Raw genomic sequence first — 20,073 nt, forward strand, 5'->3', positions numbered from 1 at the left:
CCCGAGATTCAGACAGGCTGCCGCTTCCCAGGAGCCGTCAGTGCGGTGCAGTAACCGCTACGCGTCCCGAGGGGGCGCTAGAGATCGCACGCGTTCAGCGTCATTTTGGGAATACAACGTCAGCGGATCGGTCCTTCGCCGGCCAGTGCACCCAAGGGGGGCTTCAGGGGGGGAAAGGATCGGAGACTTTCTGGAAATCAAATAAGTCTGGAAAATCAATAAAATTGTTTGCAAGTTTCTGTCATGAACTGTGACGTTTTCATGTCAAATGGGCCAAGGCTGGTATCTAAGCTCAAATAATGGTGATTTATACTGATAAATTAACAATAACTTGAATTTGGTGTGCAGCATCAACATTGGAAACACATTTCAGTTCAAAATAGGTGTTTTTGCATAGGTGTGTCTTTCTGTGTCTGTGTTGGTGCATAGTGACTTTGGAAAAAAAAAAACTCAGCATGAATGTTTCCTGCATCTAGGTCATATTTCTCTAGTCATATTCCATCTCCTCCTGCATTTGTTGGAAAAACATTCACAGCTCTCACGGCACCAGCGTGCCCAGTCCTCCGCGCCCTTTGCTCTGTTCCCATTGGTTGTTTCTTTAAGTAATTTATGTGGTCTGTGTTTGTCATGTATTCGTTCATATTTAGACCTATAAACCTCTTCTGCACCCTCAATTTATGTGTGTACATGTTAGCTAATAGTGTGTTCTGTTTTAGCTTGCTGGTTAAGCTAAAATGGGTCAGTACCTTATTTTCAAGGTTTATTTCTAAACGTGAAAGGCCATCATAACAGAAAGATTTTCTGATGTACTTTATATGTCAGTAAACTCCATATCCATACATGTCAACTAGTGTTGTAGCAACACGACAAGATCAGTTTTTGTGATCTGCTGTAAAGCTACGAATCTTAATTGGCCCGTTTTAGCTGACTTCATCCTACATTAACAGTCACACCATCACAGACAATCGGATCTTTGGTTTGTGCCAGCTCATTATTCCGGGTAATTACATATGAATAATGCGGCATCCACCATTTTTAGTTGAGGCTTTTCACGGCTGGTTTTCACAGGCAGTTTCACTGGGGGACTTTGTGCAGATGATGGCCACGGATGCTGGCTTTTGCATCCGCTTACATTAGTTATAGATTTAAAAGAACTGATATAGTGTTCTGATGCATTCCATGGAATAGCACTTGTGATGATGGAAAGCTTTTCATTTAAGGTTTAATTGGCACCATCTTACAAATTCCAGTTGAACAATCTGAGATGAGGCAAGTCCAGACCCTGTGTACATCTCGATTCCTTTCAGTTCTTATTCTCTGTTTGGCTCCTCCAATTAGAGGTCGCCGTCACCGATGGCTGTCTGCTATATCCGCAAAATTGATTTGGCAAGTTTTACAGCAGATACCATTCATGATGCCATACCCTAATTACCCGGACTTGGGACCAGCACCCTGGAATATGCTGTAATGTGCTTCCCCGGTTTTGGGGTTTGGAAGGAGTAAAAACACATGTTCATAGTTTCAATATAAAATTTTTTTAAGAGGTGGCCTAGCGGTTAATTACCCGTAATCAGAAGGTTGCCGGTTCGAATCTCGAAGCACCAAGGTGCCACTGAGCAATGCACCGTCCACACACACTGCTCCCCGGGTGCCTTTCATGGCTGCCCACTGCTCACCAAGGGGGATGGTTAAAAGCAGAGGAAACATTTCATTGTGTCACCGCGTGCTGCGCTGCGTATCACAATGACAATCACTTCACTTTCACTGTCATTTTAATACAGAGCATAACATCTTGAACTGAAATGGAAATGAACTGTATTTTTTTCAGGAATGCTCAGACCAGTAATTCCTGTTATGGTCTACAAAAGGTGAAAAGGAGCTATAAATAGATTATGCGAAGTTCATGAAGGAAAATCTCTGGTAAACAAGTAGGGGTAATAGCGAGGGGCTGCTACTGTGTGAAGCAGTATATGAACGATAAACCACACCCAGGGACTGTGAAGGTCTCCTCCCTCTCTGTGTCAGAGGGATCATTGCACACGGTTTCCTGTCCCACCAGGATGAAGAAATTGAGCTTTTCCAAGAAGTTCCTGTTGCACAACCCATTTCCTCCCTGATGTACGTTTGCTGAGATTCAGCACACGGCATTCAGAATTGTTCCACTAGAGGGATCTGCAGTTCTAGAACTGAATATCATTTCTCTCAGAGGACAAGTGTTCATCATAATGAACTTCTCTTCCACCAAATATGGCACACCTGCATTCTGAAACATTCTTATTATTTTAAATAAAAGGTAAGAAGAATATTTGTACAACCACCGGCTGGATTCATCAACACTGGGAACATCAATGCTACTAGCAGTGACCTTGATCATTTTGCTAATTTTTTTCATTTGCTCTAGTTTTAGTCACTTGTCTACACAGAAAACACCGGACCAGATATTTCATTTTGAGTACCAAAGAGCAAGGTTTACTGTAAATTGTATCAAAATTTTGTGTTTATTTGCTGAAAAACCAAAAATAAAACATTTCAAAGTAGACCTTAAAAACCATGAACACACATGACCGTGAGTGGTACAAAAATAAAAAAAGCAAAGCTTATTATGTACATTCATAACTGAATCGTTGAGTTTTTAAAGAAACTTTAAAACATCTTCTGATCACTTATTGACTTTCTCACTTTCCATAACCGCTTAATCCGGAACCCATCCTGGAACAATGCGCGATGCCGCAGCACTATGACGGTTTTAGACTTTGTATGTTTTCACTTATTTTCTAGCTCTATGTCAAAAATGCCCATTGTAACGTATGAAGCAACAGGGGTTGGAGTTCTCTGTGCTGACGTGGACCCAGGCTCATGGGGTCTGGCGTTTGACCCCTGCTGAACCGATTTCTGTTCAGGGCCCTGATGACAGCCGGAAAAAGGTCCAGAGTGTTCAGTAATGCCACCATAAGGGGTGTCTGGTCCAGGTGCTGTGTCTCTACTCAAATCCTGATGCTTCTCATTGTCTTCAGGGCACTTTGGGAATGGGACCTCATTGTATTGGAAAAAGTGATTCTTCTCACACTGTGTTTCTTGAATCTCAAAGTAAATTTTACCCTGTACCTGTGCAATGACAAAGTATGTAGTTTTATGACATCAGTAGGTCTTGAGCAAAACATCTGAATGCCACCATAGGCTGGTTTATTATTATATTATGAATTTTACTTTATCATGCATACTGTAAAATGTATACATTTGCTATTAATCATCTACAGAATTGTTGAAAAAAAGTGAAAAACTGCTCATCATAAAGAATAGATTTAGAAAACAATTATCCTGCTATTTTCAGGCAGGACCACTAGAATGGAGGTTTCTGACCTCAAATGACCAACAAATTGATATTAAGCTTCAAATCAGCAACTGTAGTGTAAGGACATGAAGGTTGCTAGGCCCAAGTCTTTGCGTGATGGAGTGCTGTTCTGTAGAACTGCACTCCAAACCTTCTTCCCTGTAGGGATGGTGCTTCCAACATATATGTACTTGGCTCTCACCTTTCTGGACCAAGTTCCTACAGAGCTGAACTTTGGATTAGGTACCAAGTGACCTTCAACTTTCTTGCACCTGTTCATAGAGAACATATTGTACACAGGATGAAGCGGATATTTTTCAGCAAGTCATTTGCTGTTAATATTGAGTAAAAGCTTAATTCCATCTATTTCAATTTCATTCCATACAATTTCAGCTTCACGCTCATAAATCCAGTAAAGGATTAATAGTCATTGAAATTTAAGAAAATCTGTCAAATTTACCTGATGAAAATGAAGACAGAAATGACCAAGGATAACGTCAGAACAATCGCCACGGAGACAAATCCTTTGATGAAGTTTGAACCTACAGGAGCGAGAGAGCATCCAGAGTGATGGTGAGTAAACGTATTCCATGTGATGATGTAGACTAAATATGCTAGATGAGTTTTGGTGAACGTTTACCATACGGCTTTGTTTGAAAGCTGATTGGTTCACTGGTGCTGTTGCTGGCTGCGGAGGAGGCTACAATGCGGACGCTATATGGCGTGTTGGGCTGGAGGTCGCTCAGAGTGACCATGTGTTTTGAGCTGTCAACAGTCACATCTAAAGAGATGGAAACATGAACTAAGTTGTATCGCGATTTCTTGGCAGCACTGGCTTTGTGCTGATCCAGGCAAACAAGAACTTACTGAGCACTGGGCCAGCAGAAGTCCAATACTTTACAGTGTAGTTCACAACAAACGCACAGCATGCATTACGGGCCACTGGGGTCCACTTCACCTCCGCCCATGTGTCCTCGTACTTTTCTACTGGACTCACGCTTACTTTTGCCGGATCTAGAGTGAAGACAGACACGATGTGGCAGTTTGTCAAGATCTGCAAGACATGTGCTACGTGTATCATTGTTGTTACTCATTTCTTCCCCCTAGTGGCACACCAAGGTAAGGACAAGAATACATATTAGGAATAACACTGCCTTCTGTGAAAAGCAGGTTAAATAGTCCTATGCTACTGTAAATTAGAGCCTATCATAATTGCATTACTGGGACAACTATGTGACTGGATTTAGACAAGAAGAAGAAACACAAACCTTTCTCCTTTGTGTAAATAACCAAAGGCTGTCCATGGCCTGGCCCTTCATTATACAGTGCAACCACATTTACTGTATATGGCAGGTAAGGCTGTCCTGTTTTTTAAAAAAAGAGACTGAATTTTCATTATATAGAAGAACAATTTGTTCAGTGTCTGTGCAGTTCGTGATAGTGATTGTGTTGATTGGTAATAGTCATGGACTATTACCAATTTGAAAATGACACAAATGCTGTTTTTCCTAAAGTGTGTTACTTCAGTGTTTTTAGATCATTTCACCAGTTGTTTCTGTGGTGTACTGAAGTATACTTACAAACATTTATATGTTTGTTTGTTTATTCAAAGGTTTTTATTGAAAATTACATCAAGATTATGCAAAGAGTCAATATTTGCAGTGTTGGCCCTTTTTTCCCCCAAGTTTGTCGGGATTTGTGGGTTTGTCCAAGTTCTCAATTTGATTAAGGTCCGGGGAGTTTCCTGGCCATGGAAAATTTAATAGTTTTGTTCCCCGATCCACTTTGGCCTTATAGCACTAGCAGCAATATCCTTGCTGTTAACGAGAGGATCACTGAAATAATCTCAGCAGGTTGTTGGAACTAAGTTAAGTTTAATTGCAAAGACAGACTTTGCAATTCATGTGATCACTCTTCATAACATTCTGGAGTATATGTAATATTCCATAATAAAAACAGCAAGCAGAAAAACAGTATTTTGTCATTCTGAAAACTTTTGGTCACAACTGTACAGTATATGATACTGTGTCCCAGCTATTACCAATGGAAGTGAAGTCCTGTGAGTGAAGACTTACAATAAATGCAAAAATGATTAATTATTATTGGATTAATTATTCTGCATTCTTTCATTGTTCATAAATCACAATTGCTTCCTGAATAATAATAAACAAGATGATATCACTGTTGCAAGCAGAATAATTTGGTTTCCTTGAATGTACTGTTGCTTGTGATAGAATCTTGTGATTTGTTAAGACAGGCTCATATGTAACATGGTATATGCCTGGATATTTAGCCCGTATTGATATAAGCAGATTAAAATATTACCTTTACATGAGGCATGTGTTTCTTGTGTTTGGGTCCAAAAGTACTCTTCAGGACCTATAAAGCACTCTAAAATATAACCATTCACAGAAGGGTTGGGTGCAGCCCAGTTAACGTTGATCTGGTCACCCAGAGTGGAGGCACTGAGATTCTGGACAGGAGGCAAATCTGAAAATGATCAACAACAAACAAGAATCATGCAGAAAGATGTTAGAATCTTCCAGAATTGTGATACAATGAGGTCCTACATTTCTGTCCAAATAACCTTTTTTAGGGATTTTTAGTGACACGTTGTGAAGCAATTGTCCATTCTTATATGCTGCAATTGTAATTTCATTTACTGCCCTGTTAAGTTTAATGGTAGTATTTTTTTGGTTTGACTTCAGAATTTTCCTTTCATTTCTGTCAACAAAAACCTTATACTCATCAATGGCACTGCAGGCTGGTGAAGGTCCCTGTAGATGAAAACAGATAGTACTTCAAACATTTTTCACAGTGCATTTATTGGCACATCACTGTGAACCCTGTAAGTAAAAGCTATTTTGTCCATCATGTCTATTCATAATGTTTTACAATTTTTAAATAAGAAAATGACATACCTTCCACTCAAGTTGAACTTCATCCTTATTTGGAACAATTCTCATCCACAGATGGACAGGAAAAGAGCTCCCTGTAAACACAATAAGACAGTAAAGACACAGAAACTAATCTAAATAATAATTACATAGAATGTTTGTTCCATTACCATCAGAATACTTTGTGACCGTTTTGCTCCAGTCACTCCACACTTTTGAGTGATGTGAAGAACACCTAGCTGATACTGTGTATTCGGTGCAGGGCTTCACATTGTTGATATCCAGAGTCAGAATTTGACTTTTTATCTCACTATATACCAGTTGCTGAGGGAAAGAGATTTAAAAAGGAGCTATGAGCACTCCCATATGATCACATAGCTTTTCCCTACTTTCCTTTCTGTATGGCACAGGATTACTCAAGAGATCTCATGTGTACATCATGAATAAGACCGAATGTGATTGCCATTGCAGAGGCATAAAAAAATCAGACTTTGTAAAGTATGTGCTTGTCTGTGCAAGAGTGGACGTTGTGAAGATATCTTGTCTCTTTAGAATAGTTAAAGGGCCCTGGTCCTGAACAGCACTCATCCTGCATGGTTTTGGGTTTACGCTCACTGCCTGTGGTGGAACATGGCAAGGCCTAAGCTGTGCAGGGTGGAAGTCCTTCAGGACCAGGGTCGGTGGCGCCTGCTTCAGATGTTTCTAGTGTAGAAATAGCTTAAGAAATATAGTTAGGCTAACCGATGAATAAGGTTTATTAAAAAGAAAGCTAGACTTACAGTAGAGCCTGTGGGATGATCAGTGTAGTTTACTTCACAGTTTAAAGTCTCTGCAATTTTTGGATCATATAATAATTTCACCCTTAGTCCTTTAGAAGGATGTGGTTCAACTTCAATACTTGGAGGCACATATTGCACTGAAGAAAATAAAATTGGAGAAAATATAAATGGAGTTATTTACATTTTCTTTATGAGCATTAAAAGCAACAAAGAAATTGAGTTCTATTACTTTATCAAAAGTATTTTCCAGGCAAATTGTAATGGTTTTGCCCCCCATTTTTAAAAATAATTGATACAATATTTATATTTATGTATGTGTGATCTTGAAACTTCTCCAAATAAGCTGACACAGCATGTAGAATAAACCGCATGTAGAATAAAGAATGGGCTTGTGTGAATTTAACTGGGCTTCCTTGATGGAAATAGATTTTTTTTTTGCTTGTTCTTTGGTGTTCGTGTGCCCTCCTGCCCTGAAGAAAGTGCAGATGGAGGAGAAAGGGGTGTACATTTACAACATTTATCAGACGCCCTTATCCAGATGGACTTACAATCAGTAGTTACAGGGACAGTCCCCCTCCTGGAGCAACTTAGGGTTAAGTGTCTTGCTCAGGGACAGAATGGTAGTAAGCGGGATTTGAACCTGGGTCTTCTGGTTCATAGGCGAGTGTGTTACCCGCTAGGTGACTACCACCCTGATGTACTCTTACTCCTGAACTTCAATTATGAAGACTACCATATAGAATAGTAGAAAAATATCTGTCAACACGGGCCACATAGATATTTGTTCGGTCCCTAGTAATCTCACGACTGGATTACTGTAACTGTCGACATTGCAGGATAAAAGACACTTTTTCCCAATTAGAAACTCACTTCTGTTCCACGGATCAAATTTTATTTGACTTGAGGCTTTTCCAGCAGAATTACTTGCTGTGACATTAACAGTTACTTTATTAGCATCTCCCAAGCGTAAATTATACTCTATGGAGCAAGTATTAGTGCTGGTGCTACAGTTTTCTGGGTATTTTCCATTCCTAGAAAAAAAAAAATCAAATAAATGAACAAGCAAAGCCAAACAACATGCTTCTGTGTGCTACTGGTACTATTACGTGTGTTGGTTACTTGAAGAAATGTGAAAATGAACATTTACTGTTGCATGGAGAGCACATAAGTTGTGTCCACTGAGTTCCTACCACCACTCCAGGAACATGTGACCTTTTTATCATCATATTTCACCGTGCAGGATATATTGATGGGCTTCTCTGGAGGATTTGTTGTTGCTGTGGGGTTTCTGGTAGCTGTTATGTAGAAATCAGGCATGATTATTGATGAGAAAATTCAATTTGATCACAAGTAAATTCCTTGTCTAAATGCTGCATAATAATTATTTTGCATAAGAAAGAATGACTGGGTGATGATGAGAAGCCAGTGTGTCTGCAGAATGAACCTGACTGTTACGTCCTGGTCTAGGTTAGGAACGGGAAACGTCACAACCGTTTGAACGAGGTGATTTTTTATAAACTGAAACAATACAAGTTACGCCTTGAAACACAGTCAGGCCACGAAAAAGCATTGGGTAGACTAATGGGAACAGGGCATCTGTCTGGCGTATTGTCCCATTCTCCCTTTCCTCCCCTCTCTCCTCTTTTCCTCCTTCTCTCCCCTCCATCTTTAACGGCCTCACTCCGACAGGAGCGCAAATCAGCATCAGGTCTGGGAGGAGTTATGTAATTACAGGCTCCTCCTACAAAAAGGAAACACACAGACAAGACAGAACATACAGACCACACATCACATGATCACGGGACGTAACACTGACATGTTCAGAACTCTCTCGTTGGTTAAATCAAAAGAACTTCTGTATCTTGTTGTGTAACTTTCCTCTTCTGACAAAAGTGCTTGTGCAAAAAGTCCAAAATCCTTTCACCATGGGGTCATTCCATATTAAAAGCTCTCTCTCAATGATCAAAAATTAAATATATTTGCAAGAGTTTAATTAACATATTCATATGCTGAACTGATTGGTTGCAACACTAGCACACACTGGAAATTGTAATATTAATATAACATCTCTCCCTCCACCACTGGTAAACCAGTTGAGTAACATTAGGCTCAGAAGATGCTGCAACTTCTCTCTTCACTCCTCTCATAGATTCTACCTTTAATATACATAAAAAAAATGTCCCGTATCAGTGCTTTGCAGAAAGTGTGGAAGGTATTTGTACGTTAGGACAGCTCTGTTCGGCTGGACGCCTGTGTACCAGGGTCTGACTCAATTTTTGATCATGAATTACTGTTACATGCGATTAATGCTTCATCACCAAAATTTATTTGTGACAACAATGTAAATGCACGGGTTACCATGAGCTGACAGAAGAACAACACAAGACAACTATAGTATGCGGTCGGGGTGCTGAGGACGCCTTCAGGAGGCCTTTCTCACCTATCAATTCACAGCAATCTTTTGGACTGTCTGGATGCATTTGCCCTGGAAGCAACATCTTTGGCAGCCCATGGAACTATAAAAGTGCTCATTTCTGATCCAATGTCAATAAAATGTTCATGCTTTAAACATATTTATAAGGTGTTACTAGCCAAAAATATGTGCTAGTAGTCAAGTATTGTTATTCATTTGTGGTCCAGCTATCTGGAGAACCACATAAGCAGTTCCGTGACGTTTTTTCAGAATCGGTCAGTCATTCTCACATTAGCACTGAATGACAAAGAATGATAAGATTAAAACTATGAAGACTACATGTGTAAACCAAGCCGATGGCTAATAGGCCGTTTTATGTCCAGCCAAATTTCACAAGAAGTGGACACGGATTTTTAATTATCCAAATGAACAACATATTTGTTTGAGCTCAGCCCAAGAGAAACCGCAGAGGCCGTTCGGAGGAATTACTATGGCGTTCCAGCACAGAATGCAACATCCTGCTATTATGACATACGATAGCAACACTGGGGCAGTGGTGGCCTAGCGGTTAAGGTAGCGGCACCGCAATCAGAAGGTTGCCGTTTCGAATCCCGATCTGCCAAGGTGCCACCGAGCAAAGTGCTGGCCCCACACAGTCACGGCTGCCCACTGCTCACCAAGGGTGATGGTTAAAAGCAGAGGACACATCTCATTGAGTCACTGTGTGCTGTGCATCACATTGACAATCACTTCACTTTCAAGTAGTAACAAGGAACCAGTTTTAACAGTTAGACAAACTGACAGTTGAACACAAGAAACTGTAAGTACATACTGCTTATATTGAGTTAAAAAAAAAAAAAAAAAAAAAAAACCCACTCACCATAGATGCGAATGAAAGTACCGCCCAGTATTTGGTCCTGAAAGTGACATTCAACGGTCATATTTTCAGAAATACTTGGTATGAAGACCGTTGCAACGGTTGAATTATATCCATAGTAGCCGGAATCAATCCTCTGGCGATTAGAGCTCCAGTAGACTTGACTTAAGTCAAAGTGGGACCATTCATGTGCCGTTCGGCACATGGCATCGAGGGGTGCCTTCAGAGAAACCGTAACGTCCGAGCCCGTTTTCACTACAAGTCCTTTCGGGATGACATCACACGGCTCTGTGCATGGATATGGAAGAGGAAGACTTGCATTATTTGACTTGTTGGGAGTGGGCACATATGGCCATATTTTCCCGGCACTAAACACAAGTTAACACATGGGCCGCTGTGCTGCTGGAGTTAAACACGAGGAAAACATTGGACTTGGTAGCGTGGACGGGACTCAGTTTTAAAACTACCTACAATTTTCAGACCGGATTTAGTGTGACATTAGAGAACACGCCCCAACCTCTGTGACTTGCAGTGACACGCAGAAGATTGCTCGAGATGTCTGTAAATTGAACTGATCAAATGGGACAATTCTGAAGACGACTTGTTTTGTTTTGAGCGAGATTTTAGGATCGAACACTTCATCGTTTGAGACGCACATTGTATAAACCGCAGGTGCTGGGGGTGATGAGGCCAGGATGCAGTGGAGGGTGTCTGCTGAGAAATTGCACGCATAACGCATGAAACCCCTTCAACTTCATGCCATTTCGGTGATCAGTTCATCTTCGGCTCAGCTGACTTCGACCGGCGCAAACCTTCAAATGATTCGCCACTGTTACACCCCAAGGACGCCATAACAGAGTCCAAAAACACCAAATCTCCAGAACCGGGCAGCGAGATTAAACAGATTTGCCCAAAGTAATCAATACGGATCAGGCTCTCGTATTTATTCTTGATTTTTCCCCCCATCGCTCGTTCCGCGATTTCTTACCAGCGCGAACCACGAGCAGCAGCCCAAGCGCACACACCACGCTCCCCCCTGAAAAGAAAGACAAGAGTCAACCGCAAAATCAACTCTAACCAGAGAACTTGGCGCGTCACGTTATCCAGACGAAAAGAATAAAATGTTCATTTATTTTATATGTTCCCGACACCCACAAACTCGCGAACTGTAATAATTTATACTGACAATGTACTTACTTAGCGGCATTGCCGCGTCGTGGATAAACCCAGAAAGAAAGAAAAAACTACTTCCAGTAGTTAGCTTGAGAACAAAACCCACGTTACTTTTTCTAACTCGAATGAAACGGGAAGTTGGGAAGCTGATGCCGTTTTAGAAGAGGACGGACACGCCCACAAGTGACGCAACGTACCAGCGAGGCGTCGGACACGCCCACATTCGAAGCAGGTAAATATTTCACATAAAAGTAAAAACTGCAACACATCAAGGCTTCAAGGCAACCGTTTATTAACCCAATACAAGGCACACGTTCCAGTTTGGGGTTTTGTTGTTGCCAGTTTGTACCAACAAGTAACTCAAATTTAACTTTTAACAGAACTACACTGTAAGGACCCTGTGATGTGAAAGCCTAGAGAAACAAGTCAAGGTACCATGTCATGACACACACACAAACTACAGTGCGAGTTACTAAAGAAAAAGAAGTGTTGAGGGAGACAACAACCCACCATTTCCAGTGATTAGTGTTTTCAAAAAAGGTAAAGGAGAAAACGACCAAGAACGTTGTTTAAATAGCTGCACTTCGGGAACCTACATGGTACAGTCAGTCAATTTAAAAGTAATTTAACATAACAAGAGTAAAGGAATAAAAAAAAAAAAAATAAAAAAACAACAAAATTTCACTCCCACTCCTCATCTTCTGCAGTAGCAGCCTGGGCTGGTGATGCCAGTGTTTGGTTTGGTTGGGAATATGTGCCCTAGCAACACAAAATATAAATAAAAATCACTCAATATTTAAACGCATTCACTAGTTCTTTTTCATGACTTTCAGAATTCTATACCTTTCGTGAATCTGTAGAGGCAAACACTGTGCCACGCGGGTTAAATCCGGTGGTGCCATGCGCACTGAAAGTTACTTCTTCAAGCCAAGCAGGAACTTCTTGTTGAGCCTATTACAAAATGAAAGAACTGTAAATTTGCATAATTTCCACAAAGGACATTCAATCATCCAATTGTGTTATCAGCTTGCTTAAGGCGGTTAGCAGATTTAGACCTTTTTTTATATTTACAAAAAATAAAAACAAAAAAAAAAAAACTACCAACCCCAGACAAGACCTTGACCAATGAACGAGCCAGGGGGGTGTCATTGTCTGGGTCAAAGAATGATATCGCTTGACCGGTGTTCCCGCAGCGACCAGTCCTTCCAATGCGATGCACATACTCATCAATGTTGTTGGGAAGGTCAAAGTTCACCACATGCTGCACATGCTCGATGTCCAAGCCTCTGGCAGCAACTGAAGTGGCCACCAGAACAGGGCACTTTCCTGTGCGAAAGTCTCCCAGGGCCTGTTCGCGCTCCCTCTGCTCACGATCTCTGTCGAGATAGGAATCCAGTTCAAGATATTATAAAGATTTGTGTACTAATTCCAGCGAAATACCAGGTATTTGTATGATACGAGAATATAAATCATTATATTTTTTATATAAAATTGTAAAAAAACGTGGGATTTTCTGTGTACGGCTGTTTATATTAAAAATAGTCAGAAAATATTTAAACAACTATGCTTGTTCATATTTTATCATGCAGTCCCTCCAGGATTCCAAGATATATATCATTAATAATTTTTAACGACACAGGGCACAGAACAGGCTATGATGCCCCAGGTCATTTCCATACGCGCTGTTAGTTCCCAGTTGGTACTACTTGCCTGATCGGTCGGTTCTGCCCCTCTGTACGCCGAAATACAACATGTAACAGCCTAAACCTAACACCAACCGTTGCACACGGGCAAGTGTTACGGACTGGACATGAACAAGCATGCTGCATTTAGTAAACACGTAAGTGTGCAGTGACGGGTGGACAACTGACAGATTGAAGGCTTGTTTTATTTTACTTATTGGGTCTGCAGTACTTGTAAGACCTTTAAACTCTAGAGAGTTAAGTATTAAATATCATTACAAATTACTAGTAAGGCCTTACCCCTCTAACTAATGCTTTATGCTGCAAGTAGGCGTGGTTTCACACAGGTGATGCGACTCATTTTCCTTGAGGAGCAGATTTTTCTGCGACAGGCTGGTATTACCAAGCTCTCCCCCATTGGCAAAATTTATATCGCATTCCATTCAAATAGCACAACCCTAGCTTTACATAATTATGTACTAAATATTAGAGCATAAAATGTTCAGTGTTTAAAAGGAATACCTCACCCATGAATGCTTGTAGTTGACACCTTCTCCTGACAGAGAAATGTGGCAATAAAATCTGCCTTGCGTTTCGTTTCGACAAACACCATTGTGCGCTCGGTACCTAGACAAACAGCAAGTGAACAATGAAAGCTGTATCGGAACAATATGGCGCACAGCCTTTTAAAAGTGTCCACAAACCTGTAGTTCTAAGGAGTTCCAACAGCTGGTCCCTCTTTGAATACTGAGTCACCTGAATAACCTTCTGCTCCACATCACTGCAAGCGCCACCAACTACACCCACAGCAAGGAACAGGTAGTCCATCTTAAGGAAGTCTGCAGCCAGTCTGACAAGATAACACAAAAAAAAAAAAAAAAAAAAAACTCTCGTTTTTAAATCCAATTTCAGAATGCAAGAAACATGACTGCCAATTCAAAATCCAATTCAGCTGCAATTTAAAGAACATGCATAGGACCTCTGACAAAGAAATAAACATGCAAAAAGAATACCGGACAGCTTTTATGACCCCTTGCAAACCTTTGGATATCATCTGGATATGTAGCGCTGAACATCAGTGTCTGCCGCTCCTCTTTGGAGGGCATCCCAGGAGACCTCACCAGCTTCTGCATGTCTGGTTCAAAGCCCATGTCTAGCATTCGATCAGCCTCATCCAGCACCAAGTACTGAATCTTCCTCAGTCCAACCTTCAGAAAACGGAAAACCACAACGTCGACTTAAAACCCAAAACACAAGCTTGTCTCCTCTGAACTAAGGACCTAAAATTAGAGGGCTGGAAAGTTGTACATTTTGAGTTCATTAACTTCTGTGCAAACCAGTTCCCCCCCCAGCAGAAACAGGTATAGTGGAACCAGTAATGAAAATCTGCAGGACTGGGGCCTTCCTGTCATAGACAATTTACTTTTCAGAGGGAAGGGAATGGAGGGGTTGAATTTACCTTTCCTCTTCCAATTATATCCAAGAGTCTTCCGGGAGTACCACACAGCACATTACAGCCCTTCAAAACCTCCCGAATAGCGTGGCTTGTGTTGATGCCCCCATAAACCACCACTGGTCGAACGCACGTTCTTCAAAAAGTTCATTTTGGAACAAAAAGGTAACTTCAGAATAATACAATGGCATAACGGGCAACACACAGGGAAAGCGTGACCTGGTAGTGACAGGGACAAGCTCTGTACCCATAAGCAAACTTCCGAGCCTCCAGGTAAATCTGATTGATGAGCTCTCGGGTTGGGGCCACAATAATGGCCTCGGGCTCTTGCACCTCGCTGAAGCGTCTGGCAGCCACGCCGGTATTCATCAGTTTCTGCAGGATGGGCAACAGGAAGGCAGCCTGCAGAAGGAAATGACTGTTGAAACCAGGACCAACCGCAGCAGTGACTAAACACCGACCCTGCTCTGCACACACATCTCTTACAGTAAACAGTCCTCATTTAGACAAGGTACATCACCACAGAGGACTGGAAACAAATGAATAAATGTATGAACAAGCAGTACGGTGATTCACTTCATGAAGTGTAGAATGAGTCTGCAACTGTATCTAAATAAAGTGGCTTGTGTCAAGAACAGGGAAGAAAGCACATAAGCGGAAGAAAGGCGCAAAGGAGTGAAGCAAACCCACATTTTGTGGCATGCCTGAGAAACCAGACAGATTAGCAACGTTATGCATGGAGAAAAGACACTCACAGTTTTTCCTGAGCCAGTCTGGGCACAGGCCATGAGGTCCCGACCTGCTGATACAATGGGAATACCATACTTTTGGACCGGGGTTGGCTTCACATAACCAGACTTGCTTACATTCCTTTTCAAGGATTCACACAGGTCGGCCTCCTCAAAGGTCTGCAAGAAGAGATTTGGCAACATTGGTTCAAGGTGATACATTCAAGTGGTCCACAAGCATGAAACCTGGGATTCTGTAATGGAACCCAACTCACCATGATTGCCTGTGGAGGATTACTGCCACTCACATCCACCAGAATATCATCATATTTGCTGAAGTTGATGCCAGTTTCATAGTGCGCAAATATGGAGCCTTCCTCTTCTGGCGGTGGTGGTGGGATGTAAGTCACCTTGGGAGCTTTATTAAAAAAAACGGAAAGTGCAACATTTAGTGTCATTACCCATATTCTTCAATTACTGTAAATAGGAATAAAAGAACACGCTTGCCATTGAGTCATTATTATATGTAGTCAAATATAAGACTTACCAGCATTTTCACCATCAGGTCTGCTTTCTTCATCCATAGTTGAACCTAAATATCAAATCAAGTCAATATCCACCATATCGCTTTACATTAAGCGAGATCACAAATTAAGCACCTTTTGAGAACACCTCTTCATCTTTTGCCCTGTAACCTGGGATGGGGTAAAATCATGAGCGTTAAGCAGACACACAGAATAAAACCCAGCAGTAGCAACAAAAAGCAGTCATGAACAGAATACAGTATGTGTACAGAATACAGTTTGTGATGTTTTAACATCATGAATGCTTAACACTCATTACTTTGTGAAATGACAGATGGCAGTCAAAGTGGCTACAGACAAAGCATTCATGAAAGTGATCCATGTTTTGTTTTTCTTTGCCACTGATAAGAGTAATACTGTATTGCAAAGCTGTGCATATGCCCTGAAGGAAGAATGGATGCACCATGGAAATTTGGCAGTCAGTATGGTGGTTGTCAAGTGTCTAATATACTCTCCTACTATCGCTTACTACCACTGCATCCCAGAGCAAAACACGACCCCAAATTGCTCCAGGAGGACTGTCCCTGTAACTACTGATCGAAAGTCTCTCTGGCTAAATGCTACAAATGTAAAATGGAATGTTTGCCTTTTGCTATAAAACTACCACAGCAGCGTAAATGTAAACCATTGCTGTAGAGTCTACTCCTGAATCTGCAAGGATTTAGTGAGAAATAATTCACTGCTCTGTGGCCAGAGTGTTCGAACACAAACATCAGTAAGGCTGTTATTTATGAATTGTATATTTATGAAAATTGCTCAAAATAATTAAATGTTGATTACCGCCACCACCAAAACCTCCTCTTCCACCACCTCGGTTACCTGTATATACAAAAAATTGCAGGTTTAAAAAAAATACATATATATTAAAATATCAATAAAAATAGCAATACAAATGCCACTTACCTTGCCTGAAACCCCCACGTCCACAGCCACCTCTTCCACCAAACTGGCCCTGGAAGTCTGCAATTATCAATTAATGTGGCACTTCAGTTAAACGAGGACTGGTGTGGTTTACATGAGCGAACAGTAAGAACTTTACCATTTTCACTATCGCCTCTGCCATCATTCTCTGCAACAGAGAGAAACGTGTTAACCCTTCTAAAATGGAGCCTTTAGAACCCCTAACATTTTTCCAATATTAATGGTCAAAATTAAACCAATTTATTAATTTCAACCAGACCCCTTTAAATGCGGCAAGGCAACGCAGTCAGTGAGGTACACACAAGAAAGAATTTGGATAAGGGTCAGGGTGTCAGCACTGGAATAAAATCCAAATACCAGAATGTAATGAAATCCTCATGCCTCGACCGCGTCCTCTTCCACCTGTTCGGACACAGAGGTGGTGCACAGCCTTCACATTACTAATGAGCAAGCAATGCATCCAAACATGCACGTGTATTAACGGTGCTATACGGAAGCAACATGAGGTTAAGAGAGTGGTAGTGGCCATTTAACCCTCCAGTGTAACTGTCCCTGTAACTACTGATTGTAAGGTGCTCTGGATGAGGGCGTCTGATAAATGTCATAGCAGCATGCTCTCCAGATGTTACTGCATCATCTGCGGTCCAAAAACTGCACTACTTAAGTGTTAACAGCAGGACAACTCCCTAGACTTATTCTACTATCGTGAGCAAAGGTAAACTCAATCACCAGCCAATCATGTCCACGGTATGAGGATTTGGGATGATTTTGTTTTGAATTTTATTTAATTGAAAGACTGCATTGCCATAGGCTATGATTAATGTAGCCTAATGGAATTGGTGCCTTAAAAGTAGCCACTACATGGCAGCTGCTATTAAAATCGAGCATAGAAGTAGCATATTAAATACACCAAAATCATTCCGACAGACTTTACCTTTACATTTGCTAACTCATTATTAACTGTTAAATATTTTAGTAGCTAAAACCCCTTGATGTGCACATTACTACAAGACTAAATGAATAGCTCATTCAGTTAACCAGTTTAAATGAAAACAAAAACATAATTCTGCTTAAATTCACATTTTCCATAATTGTGAAATGAGATTCATATCAGGAAGTATAATTTTTGTTTTTGTCAGTCATCCTTAAATTTACTGTATTTCATAGTTGCAGTCATTGGCTAGTAACACAATCTTTTGACTAAAATTCAAAGCACTTGAATAAAAGCTACATGATCTGGCCATTTCACTGGGAAACCATTCATGAATTCTTGCCTCTGAATCCACCATCCCCATCTTTCCATGAACTTCCAGTTTGCTCATCTAGAAGGGTAATGGAGAAATCTATCAAAAGTGTAAAATCAAAACCATTCTAACAGCAATAAATATACAAGAAGTATAAATAAAAGAAGTTACTAATAAAGGTCCAATACCTTCCGTGTTTGCATTTTCATCTTCTCCTAAAACAAAACAACAAATGGTGGCATAAATCCCCATAAACAAAACAGACAACATGCGCATTCATTTTCCCCAGATTGGTAATGAAATACTACCTTTGGAAAATACACTCCTAAACCCTCCTCCACGGCCACGCCCTAAGACCAGAAAAATGTAATTAATGTTTAATACAAAGTTAAACTAAAATATTTTGAATGCAAATCATAACTATTATAAATGAGTCTTTAATATGTGTAATAATTTTATAAAGATGTACATCCGTGTACATTATGCCTGTATGTAGGGCTGCGTGCTGTAAACTGTATGCAATATAAATTTGGATTATACCGGTGTACCGCATTTAGAGACAAAAGTTATATACTGCAATATATACGGTCGACAGTAAAATTTTACAAACAGGAAAGACACTTTTCTCATATGAAATAAGTGATACAGACTCATATAGAAAATACTTACACGTTCTTATAGAATTTTTTTAATAAAGTAATGTTTGCTTACCTCTGCTTCCTCCACCATATCCTCGGCCCCGGCTCGTGCCACTATTCAAGGAATTCTCTTCTGAACAGACCAGTATTGTAAAGAAATATATTAAGGTAATAAGGGATAAGGGCATCTGATAAATGCCATAAATGTAAAGTTAACAGTCTTTTTGCAGAATTTAGTATACTATAAAAACAAAAATGCTCACCAAATTGACACCCATTTGCAGAAACCGTTCCCTGTGGGCCAAGTACATTTAAAAGCACATTTAATAAAATTGACAACTTAAAACTTGCATGATTTACAACATTTCGTGCAGTTGCATAATGTGGCCGCGTTTCAATTTCCTTTTAATAGCCAGTAACCGAGGCTGTAAATCAGAGAGAGAAAGAGAAACCGTGACCTCATCTTCGTCCCAGGTATCCATCTTTCCAGGTGCGGTGTGCTGGCAAAGAGAGAAAAAGAACGAGGAGGTCTTAGCGGATCTCACACGACACGTTATAACCTCCGTAATACTGCGGCCTTCTTCCCCTCCAAACTCGGTTTTCCCACCGCAAACCGGCTTAAATTCCACAAGAATTTATTAAACAAGACACGCGTCCTTCCACTCCGACACGAACGTGGCGTCGTCGCTAATGGCCCCGCGGCCACCTGCAGCGGTCATGGCCGCTCGGCGTCCCTCCAAATTCTACTGCAGTCACCTCTTAACACAAACTTAAACGAGCCGATTGATCAAAACGCTTAATTGGCATTCGGGTGGATAATGCAATTAAGCTGCAATTAAGTTGCACCCCCTAGTTAAATAACTCCCGCGCATAATATCTCTTTTTATTATTATTAACGACGTACGTTCACGCATACTCACAATCTCAGGAGCCGGACCGAACCTGACCGTTCGCGGGGGGAGCAGGTCGAGCAAAGGCGCGAATTCGGCGGCCGGCGGTGAAGGTCAACGCGCCTGCGCAGACGCGGGAACCTGGAGAAGTTGCTGGAAGGTGCGGAGCCCTGACAAGATAGCGGTGGGATACAGACAGACAGATAGATAGATAGATAATTTGCATGTACTGCTAGTTAATTATTTAAGTAGTTGGTGTATCGCTGTTGCACTATTACTCACACTACATGATGTGGTAGTAGCCTAGTGGGTTAGACACTCCCCTATGAACCAGAAGACCCAGGTTCAAATCCCACTTACGACCATTGTGTCCCTGAGCAAGACACTTAACCCTAAGTTGCTCCAGGGGGGGGACTGTCCCTGTAACTACTGATTGTAAGTCGCTCTGGATAAGGGCGTCTGA

The 20,073-nt window shown here is 41.0% G+C and overlaps 2 protein-coding genes across 6 annotated transcripts; both read right to left on the reverse strand.

The window, feature by feature from the left end:
- Positions 1–2,479: 2,479 nt before the first annotated feature.
- Positions 2,480–11,623, reverse strand: LOC114787144 (interleukin-6 receptor subunit beta-like). Of its 2 annotated transcripts, XM_028974970.1 has the most exons (16): positions 11,495–11,623; positions 11,286–11,333; positions 10,301–10,585; positions 8,155–8,302; positions 7,878–8,038; positions 7,008–7,144; positions 6,399–6,552; positions 6,253–6,323; positions 5,919–6,108; positions 5,657–5,821; positions 4,600–4,695; positions 4,199–4,345; positions 3,972–4,112; positions 3,792–3,873; positions 3,534–3,603; positions 2,480–3,105 (listed from the first exon to the last, which is right to left on the reverse strand). In XM_028974970.1, exons 1-16 carry the CDS (start codon positions 11,502–11,504, stop codon positions 2,764–2,766), a joined length of 2,247 nt encoding a protein of 748 aa, XP_028830803.1. In that variant the 5' UTR covers positions 11,505–11,623; the 3' UTR covers positions 2,480–2,763. The 2 variants fall into 2 exon arrangements, with proteins under 2 accessions (XP_028830803.1, XP_028830804.1); XM_028974971.1 differs by lacking the exons at positions 11,286–11,333; positions 11,495–11,623 and having other exon boundaries at positions 8,155–8,748; positions 10,301–10,435.
- A 528-nt stretch (positions 11,624–12,151) lies between these two features.
- On the reverse strand, positions 12,152–19,662 carry ddx4 (DEAD (Asp-Glu-Ala-Asp) box polypeptide 4). 4 transcript variants are annotated; one of them, XM_028975020.1, is made up of 23 exons: positions 19,641–19,662; positions 19,179–19,220; positions 18,984–19,014; positions 18,794–18,853; positions 18,391–18,432; positions 18,271–18,297; positions 18,113–18,160; positions 17,196–17,240; positions 16,957–16,986; positions 16,821–16,877; positions 16,698–16,736; positions 15,993–16,028; positions 15,881–15,925; positions 15,609–15,751; positions 15,361–15,513; positions 14,853–15,007; positions 14,612–14,741; positions 14,194–14,360; positions 13,857–14,002; positions 13,680–13,779; positions 12,576–12,846; positions 12,314–12,421; positions 12,152–12,229 (listed from the first exon to the last, which is right to left on the reverse strand). In XM_028975020.1, the coding sequence occupies exons 2-23, from the start codon at positions 19,200–19,202 to the stop codon at positions 12,152–12,154; spliced, it is 1,935 nt and encodes a 644-aa protein (XP_028830853.1). In that variant the 5' UTR covers positions 19,203–19,220; positions 19,641–19,662. The 4 variants fall into 4 exon arrangements, with proteins under 4 accessions (XP_028830853.1, XP_028830856.1, XP_028830854.1 ...); XM_028975023.1 differs by lacking the exon at positions 16,698–16,736 and having other exon boundaries at positions 15,881–15,907; XM_028975021.1 differs by lacking the exon at positions 16,698–16,736.
- Between the last annotated feature and the right edge of the window lie 411 nt (positions 19,663–20,073).

This window comes from Denticeps clupeoides, chromosome 3 (genome assembly GCF_900700375.1).
Source record: "Denticeps clupeoides chromosome 3, fDenClu1.1, whole genome shotgun sequence".
Classification (NCBI taxonomy): Eukaryota; Metazoa; Chordata; class Actinopteri; order Clupeiformes; family Denticipitidae; genus Denticeps; species Denticeps clupeoides.

Bases quoted from the DNA above. Each gene is read 5' to 3' on its own strand.
- ddx4 (XM_028975020.1), bottom strand. From the start codon at position 19,202: ATGGATACCTGGGACGAAGATGAG. The intron at 16,987-17,195 runs GTATTTGGATTT...TCTCTGTTGCAG, and splicing joins GAGGATTTCATTACATTCTG to AGAATGATGGCAGAGGCGAT. The intron at 15,514-15,608 runs GTGAGTTGGGTT...CTCTTCTTGCAG, and splicing joins ATCCTCCACAGGCAATCATG to ACCTTTGAGGAGGCCGACCT.
- LOC114787144 (XM_028974970.1), bottom strand. The intron at 10,586-11,285 runs GTAAGAAATCGC...ATCCATGCACAG, and splicing joins GCTGCTCGTGGTTCGCGCTG to AGCCGTGTGATGTCATCCCG. The intron at 8,039-8,154 runs GTAAATGTTCAT...TTTTTTTTCTAG, and splicing joins TATGTGCTCTCCATGCAACA to GAATGGAAAATACCCAGAAA.